The sequence below is a fragment of the Rattus rattus genome, chromosome 12 (assembly GCF_011064425.1).
Source record: "Rattus rattus isolate New Zealand chromosome 12, Rrattus_CSIRO_v1, whole genome shotgun sequence".
NCBI lineage: Eukaryota > Metazoa > Chordata > Mammalia > Rodentia > Muridae > Rattus > Rattus rattus.
The window spans coordinates 54,600,204-54,617,524 of record NC_046165.1 but is presented as its reverse complement, the minus strand read 5'-3'; the positions used below and the strand labels follow the sequence as shown (position 1 = coordinate 54,617,524).

General features: G+C 46.9%; 1 protein-coding gene across 1 annotated transcript; it reads right to left on the bottom strand.

Annotated features, from left to right (window-relative positions):
* Positions 1 to 1,076: 1,076 nt before the first annotated feature.
* On the bottom strand, positions 1,077 to 16,369 carry Chmp7 (charged multivesicular body protein 7). The gene is made up of 10 exons (XM_032918382.1): positions 15,968 to 16,369; positions 13,972 to 14,143; positions 5,361 to 5,546; positions 5,072 to 5,205; positions 4,254 to 4,302; positions 3,909 to 4,028; positions 3,564 to 3,662; positions 3,285 to 3,345; positions 2,676 to 2,855; positions 1,077 to 2,469 (listed from the first exon to the last, which is right to left on the bottom strand). Exons 1-10 carry the CDS (start codon positions 16,264 to 16,266, stop codon positions 2,417 to 2,419), a joined length of 1,353 nt encoding a protein of 450 aa, XP_032774273.1. The 5' UTR covers positions 16,267 to 16,369; the 3' UTR covers positions 1,077 to 2,416.
* Positions 16,370 to 17,321: the final 952 nt, after the last annotated feature.

Sequence of the window (17,321 nt, the reverse complement as noted above, 5' to 3'; positions counted from 1 at the left end):
ATGATAATGGACTGAACCTCTGAACCTATAAACCAGCCCCTTTTAAATGTTATCCTCATAAGAGTTGCTTTGGTCATGGTGTCTGTTCACAGCAGTAAAACCCTAAGACAGTTTTGGCTTACACTTAAGAAGGGATACATCCACGATGGCAGGGAAAGCAGGGCAGTATAAGCATGAGAAACCAGTTACTGTGGAGAGTGACAGAAAACAGGAAGTAGGACTGGACTATAAACCACAAGGCCCGCCCCCTAATGACCCATTTCCTCCTGAAGACTCTGTGTCCTCTAGGTTACTCAGTTTGTCAAACCAGTACTGTCAGTTGGGCAACAAGTGTTCCAATAAGAAATTTTGGGGAGATACTTCATATTCAAAACACAACAGAAATTAGGAAGGCTGTAAAGAAAGGGTAAAAGTGGGAAAGCCAGAGGGGCCTGAGGGAGAAACCAATGCCAAATTTACCATTCCCTGCTCTACCTGTCTGCCTTCTGTAGCTATCATCAAAATCGCAGATGGTTTGTTGTTGTCACCCCTCAGTTCCTAGGAGACCACAGCCCAGCCTAGCCTGAGTTCTACATCTTCTTAAAGGACCAGAGTAAATAGCATGTGGTATTTATTACTTGCCTGTAATCCCAACATTTAGGAGGACAAGGCAGTGGGATCTTCAATTTGAGGCCAGCCATGGACTATGTGAGCTCATAAACATCACTTAATTTCCTGGCACTCTGCACCGCTGTTTAATTCAGCTCCTTTATTGACACAATGTTACTAGGGTGGTGTCAAGCAGTTGAAAGCAGGTACTGCTCTTGAAGAGGACCTGAGTTCAGTTACCAGCACCCATGTCAGATGGCTCACAACTACCTGTAACTCCAGCTTTCAAGAGATCACATGATCCTCAGTGGGCACCTGCATGCATGTATATACACACTCACACACAATTAAAAGTATAATAAAGAAGCTAAGGCACAAAGAAGACTAATCAAGGACTCAGGGCCAGCTGAGACCCTAGCACAAACAAACAAATGAAAAGTAAAAGAAAAAAAATTGAAACCACCTAAAGAATAGGCAACAACAAAACCTGGTGTTTTTCTCTTTTAATTATTTACCAGATTAAAAAAGAAAAAATAGTGATTGTTTTTCTTCACCCCCAGTATTCCATTTGCCAAAGCCAAGTGGGAGACAGTGATTCGTGCTCCTGGCCTGAGGCAAAGTTCTCCCTTCTGCTCCATGTTACCACAAGCAGGAGGGGCAGTGCAAAGAGGTCCAGGCAGTCACCGTCCCTGGGCAGCAGACTGGCAGTGTGGCTGTCATGTTTCTTCTCCACGCTGCCAACACAGCATTCAGATCTACATCTCCTGCCTGTTCTGCAGTTCACCGAAGCACAGAGCTGCCTGCAGGAGGCAGGGGCAGGGCAGGGCAGGGCAGGGCAGGGCAGGCCCAAGGCAGCACACAGCAGATACAGCAGATGCAGCAGATGCAGCAGATGCAGCAGGCGAGTGCCACCTCCTCCTATTGCACATCCTGGCTCAGGCCCCCTGCCCTGAGTGGTGGATACATGGTAAGACACTTCCAGATCCTAACAGGGAGCCTGCCAGTTGAGTGTCAGGCTCAAGAAACAGGTAAATGTGGTGCTCGCTGTGTGGCTTGCTCCAGAAAACACATCATTTATAATGGGGCCAAATTGAGAACCCAGCTTCTTTCACACCCTGGGGCCTGGAGTTTATTTGTGTTTCTCCTGCTCAAGTTCAAAAGACAGATTAATCCTTCCCCAACCTCATCAACAGATCTGCTTCTGCCTAAGATGGAAGTGGTTGTGGCCCCCAATCACATAAGCCACCCCGGAAACTGCCATGACCCCGAACCATTCAGAGCCACGAATGCCCAGAGACTGTGAGGAAGCATGTAGAGAAACGTCTTGTGGACAGCGTTTCTCCAGACACCCGGCTGTTGGTCTCTCTGAATAAAACTCGTTTGACTCCCAATCCAATAAAGCACAGGCTAGGGGAGTGAATGGTTTAAAAACCTTGGGAGTGGAAGAGAGGGCTGGCTTTGATGGGCCAAGCTGCAAACCTTTCACCTTCACTGGCTGGAATGAAGCTGGCGGGTGAAGACAAACCTAACAGAGCCAATGGCAAGAACTGCAGGCTATGAAGACGATGGGTCAAACACAGAACTGTATAAATTGTGGCACTATAAAGACGAGAAGGTAGGTCCATGACATCACCAGAGCACGCCTCCATAGCATGGCTTCCAGAAGTTGGATCTGTCCTGGTATGAGCGGCAGCATCCAGATACATCCAGGTGGTTCTTTCCTCCTCTTCTGACAACTTCTCAGTGTTTTTCATTAAATAACTATGTACACGCACAAGGCTGCATCTCTAATACATGAGGGTCCTTTGCTTGAATCCCTGCAATGGCTTTAGAGAGTTGGCTCCAATTGCCTTTTTGGAGATTTACTGCTTGGGACCAAACCTGCAAGAAGAAAAGATAATATTCAATAGGAAGACCTACAACCAAAGCATCCCAAAGCTTGACCATCTGCTTCTCCATGTACATAACCACTTCTCCCTTGCAGGGTTTTGGGATCTGAGTTCTGGGGATGGAATCTGTCAGTTCTATGCCTGGCTCCTCCTATCAGCCAGAGTCACGTGTCTAGGACATGGGAAACAGCTCCATACCTCCTTCTGATAAGGATAGTTTCTCAAGTTCAGCTTCAAGTTCAGCATCCAAGATCCTAGGCTTAGGCACACTGTTGGTATAAAGCGTCTCATGGGGGTTTTCGAGCAGATCCAAAGGTTCTTTGGTGGTGTCCTGAAGGAGGATGTCCAACTCCTTCTCCAGTTCCTCACTGTCAAAATCTGGGAGAGAGAAGGCACATTAGCCCCAGGAGAGAGATGGACCTATGTGCCTAAGGACAGCTTGGCTTTCACAGCCCAGCAGCACCTTTGCAGGTCAGCAGCCACATGCGGCATGAGGCAAAGGGTACCTTAGGCAGATATTCTCTCTATAGGCAGAGCTGGGCTGTCAGATGGGTATGGTCCACTGATCCCAGGAAACTGGCCCTGCCTTCCCTGTGCCCTGAGAGAGGACTGCTGGTCAGAAGCTTTATCAGTATGGAGAAGGAGTACAGAGGACCCTCAGAATAGCTGTCAGGGAGAGAACATCAATTCCCTCCAACTACCCATGCAGATGAGCCCCAGAGAAGGGTCAAGTTCATGATCAGACCTGTCCTGGCCTAGGAAGTGAGGTCTCTCAGAAAGGAGGGAAGAGTCTCCTTGTCAACTCACCTAAACCATTGGTTACCCCACCAGCCAGAGTCTGAGAAACTTCATCCTGCGTGTCACACAGCTGTAAGACACAAACAACAACACAAACAAGCTCTGAAGGGAATGGTGGCTCTGGGCAGCTCAAAGCCTTGGGGTAATGCTCAGGACTACAGAGATCTGATAGTCAAGGAATGGTTCCTTTCAGGTACGAGGCTGAGTCAAGTTTGGAAAAGAGGCTCAAAGTAAGTCAACCACGTTCTCTACAACTCCTTTCTCATGGACTCTCCCAGGCCCCTGTACCTCCTGGATCTGATCCACAAGGCTCTCTGCCTTCTCCACTGTGACATCCTTCATGGAGAGTTTCAAGGCTCCTACGCCAGCTTGGTAGGCATTAAAAACCTAAAGAGAAGACCAAGTTATTTGTGCAACATTTATCAAAATACAACTTTGTTTCATCTCCAAAGCTGGCTTTGGGCTTGGCCACCCAAGGTCAATTCACCTCACACCCATAGAAGTTAAACTTCCCAACCAGAAAGAGAACCCAGCCACACCCTGGAAGAACCCAGGACGCCCTGAAACAGCAGGCACAAGGGAGGGAGTCAGTGTGGGAGACTGGGACCAGAGGGCACGGAGGGGCGTGGCTACCATCTGGTCTGTCTGCGAGGCATAGATGCGATCCAAGATGCCTTGGACAGTGTCCAGCTTGGCGTGCAGCGCCTCAATGCGTTTCTCTGTCCTCTGCTTGGCCTTGAGAGACCTCAGTGCCTGGAGGGTATGGAAGCAGATCAGGATGGGACATGGCAGGCCACACAGCCAGTACAAACCACAGCCACAGAACATTCCAGGCCTTCTCTCTATAAAGTAAGCTGTGGTGCCTGAGCCACCTGTAGATGCTGCTCCCTGAACCCCAATCAGGCTGTTCTCTGAATCTCTGGGCCCCTGTCCCTGACAGTTGGGGATACCACTCCAAGGCTGCAGAAGGGAACCTACCAGCTGCTTCTTCCCTGCTCGGCATGCCCGGCGGGCTTCCTCTTTGCACCTGTGGAAGAACAGACGAAGAGGGCTGGGTTGTGGCAGGGTCTCAAATAATGTTCAAGGGCACTTAGTCAAAGGAGCTTCAGACCTGAAGTCAACAATCCACTAAACCTGTAGCCACAGCGATAGCCAACTACCTACTGGCAGTCTCATAGAAGCTTCAGCTCTATATGTGGCAAGGCAAAGTGATCAGTCCTGAAGGTGAGAGAATTACACACACATCTTTTCACTGAAGGCATGGGATTGATCGCTACACACTGAAGACCTTGGCCATGGCCATGCCAACACTCCTGTGATTCTTTGAGAGAAGGAGTGAAGAATTCTAATTCAGTATGCTTGTCTGCCAAACAGGAAAGCATCTGTGGCTCCTACCAAGGATGCCTGTAGAAAAAGCCCAAGGGAAATGCAAGAAATCCTTAAACAGGCCCTATGCTGGCACAGAGCTGCCTTACTATCTCCTCACAGGTAGGACACCAGGCTTCAGAAGAACATTAACGAGATGTTAACAGTTGTAATCACCAGTCAATTTTCTCCTTTACTTTCTGCTGCTTTCTTTCCTTTGAGTCTTCTGTACGGAGTACCTAGTAATTGTGTAATTAAAGAGTAACTTTTTTTTGCAATGCTGAGAGCAAATCCATGGCTTCAATGCATACTAGATAAGCATTCTGCAAATGCAGATATACTCCTAGTGGGGTTTTGTGTTGTATTTGTGTTTTAAAAGATCCACTCACTGGGGCTCCAGAGTCAGCCAGGTAGGGAAGGAGATTGATTACCTCTCAGACTCTTGGGATAACGACTCAACCTTTCGAGAGAGGAGCTGTTCACTCTGCATCAGCTGGTAGACCCCAACATCCACATCGTTGACAGGAGACACCTTGGCATGTGGTCCCCTGGCAAACTTCACAATCTGGGGGACAGGGACAAATTACTGCTATCCCTACCACACAAGCTGAGAAATCCACCACCAGGCCTGGGTATATGCGTGCAGACTAACTCATTGTGAGTCCATGAAACATACACACATGCACATGCATGCACTCACGGACAGGCATGCTTCCACACCTTCTCTCCATTCTGCTCTAAGACAGTGACTCTCTTCTCCTTCTGTAGCTGCAGCAGCACGAGGTAGAAGGTCCTCTCATCTGGGCAGGAGTTGGCGCACAGAGCACTCAGTTCTGACAGAGCCACCACAGGGTGAGAGGAGAGGGGTGAGTTCTGGTACAGGCGATACACCTCCTCAGCCTTTTCCTGCAGGGAAGGCAAAGAGATTCAAGGCCCTGGTTACCACTACAAGATGCATGAGCTTTGACCCTAAGCTTCAGAGCCAGGAGGCCAGAACGTTAAGACCAGCAAAGTACTGACCCATCCAAAGTGGCAGCTTAAAAAGCAGCCGAGGGAGATGGCTCAGTTGGTAAAGTGCCTGCTGGCAAGAAGAAGACTTGAGTTTGAATGCCCAGAACTCAGGTAAGGACCAGGCATTGCCACAGCATGTATCTGCAATCCAGCAGCAGTGTGGCCAAGACAGGCAGATACCTAGGCTCAGTGGCCAGTCAGCCTTGCCAAACAGTGAGCTCCAGATTCAGCGAGAGACTGCCACAAAAACTAAGGTAGGCCTGTGGGATGACTGAGCAGGTGAGGGTACTTGTCCCCATTCCTGATAACTGGGACTCACATGGTAGACGGGGAAAACTGACTCACACAGACCATCTGACCATGCAGGAAAAGCACAGGGCACGCGGGCGCTCACGTGGGTGTGCACATACACAAAATAAGTAAATGAAAATATATATATAAGTAGAATGAATATAGTACACAGTACTATACCACACACACACAGGGAAAAGGGTCTGTATACTTACACTTTGGAAAAGAGCAGTGGCTGCATGAAATAAGAGGTACAAAGTGGCAGTAGCTCCATTATTGCTTGTGCACCTGGGGCTGCATATGGCCATGTCTGTTGGGCCTGAGGCTCCTTATAGGAGGAATAAGACAGAGGGCAGAGTAGAACCTGCTGTGATCTAAAGCCAAAGCTCACTTCCAGCTTAGCCCATGACCTTACGCCTGCCAGTCTGCCAGACAGATCCTCAGCTTCTTGAACACAGACTAAGAATATTATAATCCCCTTTCCATCCTGGTGTCTCCATTTATGAGGAACTGCAGATGTGCATGCTATTATGGCTGTATAAATAGTTGAAAGGAAAAACCTGTGATAGACAGGAGGAATATGCAGGCTACACTAGGGAGAAGATTAAGAAATAGAAGTCCCAAAGAACAGTGCCACTTTCCCTCCAACATGGGATTTCAGAGGGTTCTTAAACATAATTCAAAGCCCATGGATCACAATGTTGAAGGGTGAGCCATTCCTACGTGAAAGAGGTTGAGGTGTGTAAGAACAGCAGGTCCTGGCACAGAAGTGTGAGCTCACATGGTACGTGTGTGTGTGTGTGTGTGTGTGTGTGTGTGTGTGTAGGAGAAGAGAAGCATGTCAACACTGTATAAAATGAACATCACACCTTCCTTCTTTATTCTGCAGAGGACAGGTGGTTATCGAGAAGCCACGGCTGGACTGTCAGAGAACAAACAGTGACAAAGGATGGGATGAAGAGTCAGGATTAGAGGCAGGGAAGCCATTTATGCAAGAAGAGCCATCACTACCTCTCTGAAGAGGACAACATTTAGGAAACAGAGAGATGCAGTAGATCCCAGCAAAACTTAAAGGACAAAAGTAACCATCCATGGTGTGTGAACAAGGACTGAGGTGAAAGGGAGCTTGTTTACATCTGAGGTGACTCATATATAAGACTACAGGAGACACCTGTCTCGAACACTAACATTCCACTTTGGACAAGTTGGTTTGGGGCATCTAAAGAGACACATCAGAGGTGCAAGCCTGAAAGGAGACTGTAGGAGAGCCCTCAAGCTCCCAGCATACAGAGGGCATCAAGACACAAGTATAAGTGAGAAAACACAAGGAGATTCACAAGACAATGACAAGCTCAAGGACGACCAATGTGGAAATAGTGATCTGACCCATAGGACAGCCTGGGGGTAACCAAAGAGAACCCACAGTTCCCTGTGAACAAAACCAGGGAAAGGAACCATTGTAAGAAGCAAGTGGCCAGCCACATTCAAGACAGTACACAAGAGTCCAGCAAGACAGAGCCTTTAGACCGACAACCCCTCCCAGAAAGACCCACCATTCACAGCGACAATGGCTAAAAGCAGTGTGACAGCCACATACAGACTCAGTACACAGCATTAGTAAAATGGATGGAGGAAACTAGCTGTCTGGCCAAGGAAGACAGGGCTTTCCCTCACCACACAAACACAAATATTTGAGAACTGAAATGTAAATTAAAAAATAGGCACAAAGGAATTAGAATAAAAAAGAAGCTAGAAATATAGTACCCTGGTAGAGCACTTGCTTAGCACACACAAGGCTATACTTGTGGCAAAAGATACTCTTGTAAGCAGGACCAGCAATTAGTACTCAAAAGGAAAACCTGGGAGCTCTCACTGCAGACATGAAAACTTCTACATCATGAGGGTTGGCAAGGTGGCTCACCAGGTAAAAAAAGCACCTGTTGCCAAGCAAGCCCATCATAGTTCAGTCTCCTGGATCAATGGTTGGAGGGGAAGTGACTCCTGCAAGTTGTCCTCTGACTTCCATGTGTATCCTGTAATGAGCAATTCCATACACATACACACAGATTCAGGCACACACAAACAAATGATTTTTTTTTTTACTTGAAGGACAACACAAATAAAACTTAAACAAGAATCTAAGGAGCAATATTTCTACCTTTGGGAATGGGGACATGGCTCAGTGGGTAGGAGCATTTGCTGCTAAAGCATGAGGACCTGAATTTGACCTCATAGCACTCACAGAAAAAACAGTCCACGGCTGACCCTCTGTAACCCTAGTGCTGTGCAGGGACAAGACTCGGGCTTGCTGGATACCAGCCTAGCTCTAGGTTCAGTGAGAGACCCTGGCTCAAGAGGACGTACGTACACACACACACACACACACACACACACACACACACACACACACACACATTTTACATCTTTGATTCCTAACGCACAGGTATGTACAATAAAGAACTTCTACAAATTAATAAGAAAGACAGGCAATGTAGCATAAAAACAGGTAAAAGATAGAAACAGGCAATTCTCGAAAGGGCCATGTAAATGGTAGATAAGATAGGTTAAAAAAATGAGGATCTAACAAGATGGTAGAGTGATTGCCAAGCAAGCCCAAGGCGCGGGGTTTGATCTCCAGCCACACATAAACATTTTTTAAAAGATGCTAGACATATCGAAAGAAAGTAATTTAAAAGATTGGCATCAGCCAATGCTGACAAGGATGTGAAGAGCTAGCTTTCTAAGACACTCTTGATTAAAGTAAAGTTAACACAAACCCCTGAAAACTACAGTATTGCAGGGCTCATATCTATGAGTCCAGCGTGTCAGAGGCTGAGGCAAGATCACCACAAACTGAGACCAATTTAGAATACACTGTGAAAGTCATTTCAATACTGCACACGCACGAGCCCACACGCACACACACACACACACACACACACACACACACACACTCATGCACACCCCCAGGTAATTATTTTTTATGTGTGTGGTTATATGTGTTCACATGTGTGTGCACATGTATGTAGGTACATGTGGGGGGGGCATGTGGAGTCCACCAGGTATATTCTGCAATCCCTCTCCATCTTAGATTTTCAAGATGGGTATATAATTCAGCTAGACTGGCTGGCTAGCAAGCCCCAGCACACCTCCTACCTCTGCTTCCTAGCCCTGGAATTTTAAGTGCCATCCTCTGCCCATGGCTTCTTATGTGGGTGCTATGGATTCAAACCCAGGTCTGTACTTAACCAACTGAGCTACCCCACTGGTACCTAATTGGGCAATTATTTTTGTTAAAAATGCAAAAGGCACAGAACTACAAAGATGCATATGCACAGATCTAGCAAAGATGGAAAAGCAAGAGAAACTGTAATGACTTAAAGTCCACTTGTGGGAACCCCTGCATAAATGGTGGTAGACAGATCTACAGATTACTGTACAGCTGTCAAAAAAGATAAGCCAGATTTACACCACATAGGACATAGAAAGATGCTCCCAACATATTAAAGTGGAAAAAAAGCAAGCTATGGAGCAATTTTATTTCTAGAAAGACGATGGAGTGGATACAGGCATGTGTATATTCATTCATTCAACAAATATTTATTGACTACTAGATACTAGACATCTCCCAGGAGCCTAAAGTTCATGGGATTCCTTTTGAGAGGACGTCAGACAATAAACAAGTACACGTGGAGCTTTTTCAGTTATCAGTAAACACTAAAAGGAAAATTAAATGTGTCTGGAGAGATGGTGGCTCAGCAGGTTAAAGAGGCTGTGTGCAAGCACAGTGACTCAGGAACACAAGCAAAAGCCAGATTTGATGGCATGCATCTGTAACCCCCACACTCCCATATGGAGTGGGGAAATGGGCACAGGACAACTAACTAACTGCCTGCAAGTTAATGGGCCAACCAGCCTGGAGTTCACTGGAGGGCAGAAACAAAAGGATCCTGCCTCAAAGCAAGGTGCAAGGAGGGAATCAAGTCTCAAAAGCTGTCCTCTGACCTCCACACATGTGCCATGACAGATCCATATCTACACACACACACAATCATACACATACACATCACAACACTATTGAAAACAGAGTAGTTGGTCTGTAAGAACAATGTGAGCCAGGCAGTGTGGCACATGCTTTGTTCCCAGCACTAGGGAGGCAGGCAGAGGCAGGGCTATTAAGAGAAAAACCTGTCTTGAAAAACCAAAAGGCCTGCCATACTGCGTATATAGCACACCCCTAGAAATGCTTCAACTTCTCAGTCCTGCCCCAGATAAGACTAGCATCTGGGGTACTCGGTCTTCATCTTGCTTAGGCTTATGCCAGGCATAGGACATCTGGTGCACCTGCCTGAGCCTTAATGCTGAAGATACAAGGCATGAATGCTAAACCATCACAACTCGGCCAAAGTGAAGAACAGTGATGATGAACAGCCAGAGTCCCAAGCACAAAGGGTAATGAGACTGTGTCAAAGCCAACTGGTTCAAAGGTGGAAGTATTAGAACTACCTTATCCCAGATGCCTGCCACCTCTGTGTGTGTGTGTGTGTGTGTGTGTGTGTGTGTGAAACCATAGCGGGGCCAGCACCACCAACATGACCATGACTGGCATGCTGGTGGCATGGCATACTCTCCTGCCAAGGTATGTGTAGAGGTCAGGAAAGGTGCTAATCTGTAGAAAGCAGGGAGACATGATGCTGACTGTTGTAACTGCAGATCTCAAGAGGTCTAAACCTGTGGCAATCCTGAAGAAACTGGTCAGGCCACCAGTGTCTGCAAATGGAGACAAACCAGCAGCAGCATTTTTGATGCAATGAAAAAAGGTTGGAAGAAAAGGTGTCATCACAGTTCAGGGTAGAGAAAATTGAACACAAACTGGAAACTGCTAAAGGTATCCAATTTGACCAAAGATAAATTCCTATACTCTACTCATCCCTCAAGAAGTCAAAGTGTGGATTTCAGGACACCTGTGCTCTACTGACTGAAAATAAAATTTCTAGCATCCAGCCTCCTGTCCATCCACTACCAGAGACTCGTGGCGCACTCACTGAAGATACCACGAAAAGGCTTTAGGTGTGCCAAAAGCTGGTCCTCAGGTTGTAGCAGGCACAGTTCTGGCTTTTAGTAAGGACTAAAAGATCAGCTTTAGGATGTGACTACAGCAGTGCCACGCTTAAAGAAGAGGAGCTGACCTTAGACTTAGAAAGCTGTAAAGGAAGGACGCAGTAATGGTGGGGTAAAGACAGCAGAATCACCTGGAACCTAGTTTGTACAATGTGCAGCAGCAGAAACAAGAGAAACTGCCTCAAAACAAGGTGAAAGCAGAGAACTGGCTCCCGAGAAGTTGACCTTTTGACTGTCACATATGCCATGGTGTGAACATCTGCACTCACACATACACAAACACAAATAAAGAAATCTTTATTAAAAAAAAAGAAAGTCTAGAAAGGCCATTGACCCCAAAAGCATTACCATACTTTTGAAAAATCTAAAGGCAGAACCAGATGAGCAACTGGCAGGGCTTACAGACAGCTGGCTGAGCTGAGCTGAGGGGGTGGATATGGGACATGGAAAAGAATGAAAGGACAGTGGGAGATGCCCGCAGTGCCACAGAAAAAGGCAGTTTGGATGCTGGGAGATGCTGTGCTCTGCTTTGGTGCATTTGAGCCTGCTGAGGGTAAGGCCCGCTGATGAAGACTGAAAATATTGCATAGAAATTAGAATACTCAAAATCCCCACAACAAGAGCAAGCGCAAGGCCCTGGGTTGGTCCCCAGCTCCGAAAAAAAAAAAAAAAAAAAAAAAAAAAAAAAAAAAATCCCCACAACGGCCTTATCAAGAATGCAGATAATGAAGAACTCTGGATCTGTGGTGCTATGCTTGGAGTTTTTGTGAACACAACAGAAAAAGAAATCATGGATCCAAGGATGCTGTAGAAAGTCACTTTACTGAATGTAGCTGGGAAGCCTCTGTTAACAGCAGTCTTTTTAAAAAAAAAGGATCCTAGAACGGGTACAAGGGATGACATAGGAGAGAGAATGGGTAGTAACATGGGAGAGGGCAAATTCTAAATTCTAGAATCATAATTCACCTCTTTTTGTTTGTCTGTTTTGTTCAGACAGGGTTTTTCTATGTAGTCCTGGCTGTCCTGGAACTTGCCCTGTAGACCAGGCTGGCCTGAAATTTAGAGAGACCACCTACCTCTGCCTCCTGAGTGCTGGGGTTGAGTGAGCCACCACCGACCAGTATAATTCACCATTTTTAACGAATTGGGACAGGAAGCTCAAAGCAGGGTTCTTCAGCAATGACTTCAGAGAAGTCAGCTGAAGACAGTGATTGAGGTAAAGGCTGGCAGATGCCCAAGGAAATCACAACCACCAGATGAAGTCAAAGGGAGCCTGTTGTGCAGAGGTGGGATAACTATGTTCAAAGATTGTTACAATTTCATGGCAACCTTTATAGAACAAAACTTGGTGCAACATTTTAAAAGGGCTCTTAGGATGACAGAAAGTTTGCTTAGTATTCACAAAGTTCCAAGTTCAATCCTAGGTACTGAGGAAAAAACTCATCTGGGTCAATGAGTTAACTCAGCAGGTCAAGGCTGGAGAGCCATGTCTGAAGAGCTAGGCTCAGTCTCTGAGACCCACATGGTGGAAGGAGAGAACTATCCCTGCAAGTTGCCCTCTGACCTTCATTTGCATTAACAGTTCCCACCCCCACCACCAAACAAAATAAACATAATAAAAACTTAAAGTAACCACTGAAATCTTCACATGTAGAAATGGAAAAGGGACACACCCAAAAATAGGAAAGGGACAACAAAAAAGAAATTTCTTTGTATCTTTCTATTTTAAACAGCACAATCATGGACAATTTTGTTTTGTTTTTCTTCTTTTTGTCGAATTCCTTTGTCAAAAGGAAATAGCCTTAGGAAAACCAGTGTTCCTGACCTGTTCCTCTCTATAAACACCTTTTTCTTCTCTACCCAACAAGAGAAAACAGGACTACTCATCAACATATTGAAATCAGGTGTCACCAAATAGAATGTGAAGTATCTGCTTAGTAACAGGAGGTGGCACGGCATCACTTTTGTGTCTGTTGAGCTCTTGGCCTGCTTCTCTGTGACACAGGATTAGACTGACTACATCACTTTAGAAAGTGACTATGGTTCCTGTTAGCTTCATTAAGTCCTGTGTGGAACAGGAGAGCTGTTTCATGGCTTCTCGAGGCTCTGAGGTCACATTTGTCAGCACATGGCCTGGGTAAAGGTAGCAAGTAAAGAAGCTGACTGGGCAGCAGAGAAAGAAGGGATGGCACCTGGTGGCCTCATCCAAAGAGAAGAGAGGGGACACTGATAAGCAAGCTACTGAGAAGTTGGAGGGAAAAGAAGAATCATGGGAAACCAGAACTTAGCAAGAAGGCTGAGCTAGAGCTCACAGCAGAGTGCTCGCCCAATGCACACAAGGCCCTAGGTGCAATCCCAAGTACAATAATAAATACAATAACTTAATAATAAAATTCTGGGAATTCCTTGCCAGTAAACTAGAGACAGCAGAGCACACCCTAAACTATAGCTTATCATTAACGTCCCCAAATGTCCAGAAGTGATCAGCTGTCTGTTACTGACAACTCCTGACAGAGCTCACCCTGAAAATGTGATAATAACCCAATGAATTCATAATCCGACAAAGTTCAGAGCAAAAGACGGAGTGAAGACCTGGTCCTTAGCCCCATTACTTGGCAAAGAGACAGCATTTCCCTAAGAAGGTTGTGGTGAGGGCTGGAGAGATGGCTCAGCGGTTAAGAGCACCTGACTGCTCTTCCAGAGGTCCTGAGTTCAATTCCCAGCAACCACATGGTGGCTCACAACCATCTGTAAAGAGATCCGATGCCCTCTTCTGGTGTATCTGAAGACAGCTACAGTGTACTTATATATAATAAATGAATAAATAAATCTAAAAAAACAAAAAAAAAGAAGGTTGTGGTGATCCTGTCACACCTGGTGCCACCCCACCCCTCTCCTGCACACCCACCTTAAGCAGCTCCACAGCCACCAGCACCTCCTCCGCTGGAACTTTGTTATCCCCCAGCATGTTAGAAAGAGTCCACTTGAGGGGCTTCAGCAGAAAGACTCCAACCCCCCAGGAAATCCAGCTGCTGTCCACACTGGCCATGAAGTCTGATTCTCGCTGCAGCTCACCTCGACTGCAGAGAGAGAAAAAGGCATGTAAAGATGTGTAGTGGCGATGGCCTGTCCTGGTCCCTACTTACCCTTTACCCCCAGAGGCATGATATCATCACCATCACCTGTCTATTCTGTACCAGCTACTAGCAGTGTCACCTGCACTCCGTGCTCAGCCTCCTAGTCACTTAGCACCATAGATGGTATCACCAGCATGTTAACAACTAAAGAGGAGAATGATGATCTAAGAAGGCAAAGGCAGCCAGATGGCAACTAGTTCATCTGGCCTCAAAAAATCCAAGTGTCCCACTAAGACAACAGAGGCCCAAAAGGCTTCACTGGGCCTATGTGGAGGTTTTCTTCTATCAAGAGGGTTGGGAACAATCAAATGAAAAACCCTGTGCATTTTGCAGACCTCAGGAAGAAGGCCAAAAGCTACACAGATTGGGGTTTTATGCTATCTCTAAGCTAGGCTGCAAGCGTGATGCATTCCCTGGCAGCAGTAACAACAGCAAACAAGTCTACTAAATGCTTGCCATGGACGGTTACTGTGAAGGGCTGTATGAAGATCCTCAAGTTCTCATGATAGACCTAGTAATTGGTCAACCTAAGGCTTACAGGTGGCAACTGTATCCTATGCAGGCCACAGTTTGGAGAACAGTAAAGCCAGGATCTGGGCACAGCTGTGTGGCCCTTGAGCAAAGCTGTGGATGTGTGAATATCAAATCTGGACAATACCAGGCTGTTTCAAGGATCAGTAGCCAGAGGAGGTCAAGGTGTTAAAGGTCTCTGGATTTGGACAAGACTGTCCCGAATCAGGTAGCCCATTTTGGTTTTGTCCCTGGCTGACTGAACTGTTTTCCACCTCTGGCATCAGGCAAAACGTTATCTGAAGCACACTTTCTCAGAGGAGAATTTCAGAAAGGTTTCTTAGGCCAAGGTTAGGCAATGAAAGGTATTGGGAACAGCAGTAAAGAAGGGTGACCATTTAATGAGAAAGCATTACTCTAAAACAAACACAAGACCTTTGGCTCTCTCTTTATTCATTGAAAGAGACATAGTGCTAGGCTAGGCTGGGCATGATACATATAGTATAAAATACAAATGATTTAGAATTCAAAGGAAGGATCCAGTCCTGGGGTTATTCTAGCTATGTAACCTGGAATAGGTTACTTGATCTCTCTGAGATTGTTTATTTTTAAAGATAATACCTGTGTCATCTTGCCCTAGATTATTAAAAAGGCCAGAGAATGGAGTTTGACAGTATCTGAAACCATGAAGTATCGGTCACCTCTTCAAGCATGACCTGAACACTGTACCTGTCACACACACTTATCACCTAAAGCCTTTCAGAGGCCCCCAACTACACAGTTAAACTCTCCTCTCTGGCCCAAATAATCTCAGTCCTGGACATAACAGGAAAGGTTACTTGTGCGACCTGTGCCAGAATTCTTTAGTCAAGATGTCTATAATCTCACGAGTATTCGCTCCTTAGCTCTGTTCTTTCTTAGTTCAAAGTACCCCTCTCAGAGATCTGCTGCAGAGGTAATGCAAATCTGGAGGTCCTGTTGAAGTAACTGCATAACAGGATCCCCGTTCAAGTGTCCCGCTGACACCTCTCAAGGATGGGTCTCGTCTGGACCATTCTGACTATCCCAGACACTCCAACCACCCCAGTCCCTCTTTCTCTGAGTCCAGACATCCATCCGTGGAGCAGTCTCTTCATCTTCCTCCTCCTCCACCCACTGAACAAACCCTGGACGCTGAGTCTGGGCTGTCAAGGGGCAGGTCTGATGTCAGCCCGGGGGAGCCGCCCCCCGCCTCGCCCGCTCGGCCTCGGTCCTCACCGCAGCAGGTCCTGCAGCACCGTAGCCAGCCCCAACGGGACACTGCCTTTGCGCTGGAAGGCCTCCTGCAAGTCCCGCAGTCGCAAGCGCACAACCCCTTGGCGGCGGCTGTGGCTCAGCACCAACGGAGCCCAGAAGCCCATCTTGCTGTCCCAGTCGGTGCTGTTCACCTCGCGACTCCTCTTAAAAGCGGAGAACAGAAAAGACATGCGCTCCTCATCCTCCTCCCACTCGGGCGGCAGGAGGCCCGCCGGGTCTCCCCCGGTCGGGGCCTGGGCCTCCCGCTCTGGGGACCACATCGGAACCCCAGCCCCGCCAAGGAACCGAACACAAGCCTGGCCCGGGTCCCCTTCCGCCCCAGGTCCCTCTCGGCTTCCGTCCTTCCTTCACGCCCTCCTCCTCAGCCATCACGTCACCGCTGCCGCCAGTGTGATAAAAGTCCCGCAAGTCTTCAGGGCGCAGGCGTAGCGCTGCATTCATTTGGCCAGGACCGGGAGAAGAGGGCGTTCTTGCCCGAAAGAGGCAGAACGCAGGCGCGGAACCTTCTTTCCGTGGCCTTTGTGCGACATGAAGTGTTTTGCGCGTGTGCTGCAACCATAGAGTTTGGAGAAGCGTTCTAGAGAGGCTATCAATTGCACCTTCCCTGGTGGTTTGGGCTTAAGGTTAACCAAATTAGAGCTACTGGATCTGCAGGTAGATCGCGAACTGTCGATCTGTTTTAGCGCTCCTAGCCCAGAGACTTTAAAATTAAACAAACGCCCAAGATACCTTTCTTTCACTAGAGTATCAGTCAATTAACAAAAATGGTCCGAAAAACTCCATGACATTGGACACGTTTTTTGGGCTACAGATAGGATTATCACTTTCTTCCCGCTCTTTTGCTCTGGGGTGTCCATTTTCTCCTGAAAATTCATATTCTGCCAGGTCTTTAAAAAAAGCCAGCATCATTCCAACTCTCATCTGAAGCTCCGGCTGCTACCAGTTCGGCTTCCTCGAAGGAGGGGGCCGACCGCGATGCAAGTGTCTTGCAATGACAGCGCTACTGCAGAAAATACTTTATGAAAGTATTAAAAGGTACTTTAGTACTGAAAAGTACTTAAACCTTACTCTTAGTTACTTTTCAGTCTTGAGGAGTCTCACAAAAATCTGTTCAGTGTTGTGAATAAATTGTGATGGTGGTAGTGTTATAGCCGGACCGTTCTCACGCAAAAGGAGACTGGGACGAGCTCTTTATGAATTTGAAGTTTACACAGACCCGGCCAAGGGCACGCACTCACCACAAGTCTAGAGAGACGGATCCGACGGTTAAAGACAGGTTTATAAAGGGAAAAAACACAGGTTCCATACAACCAGT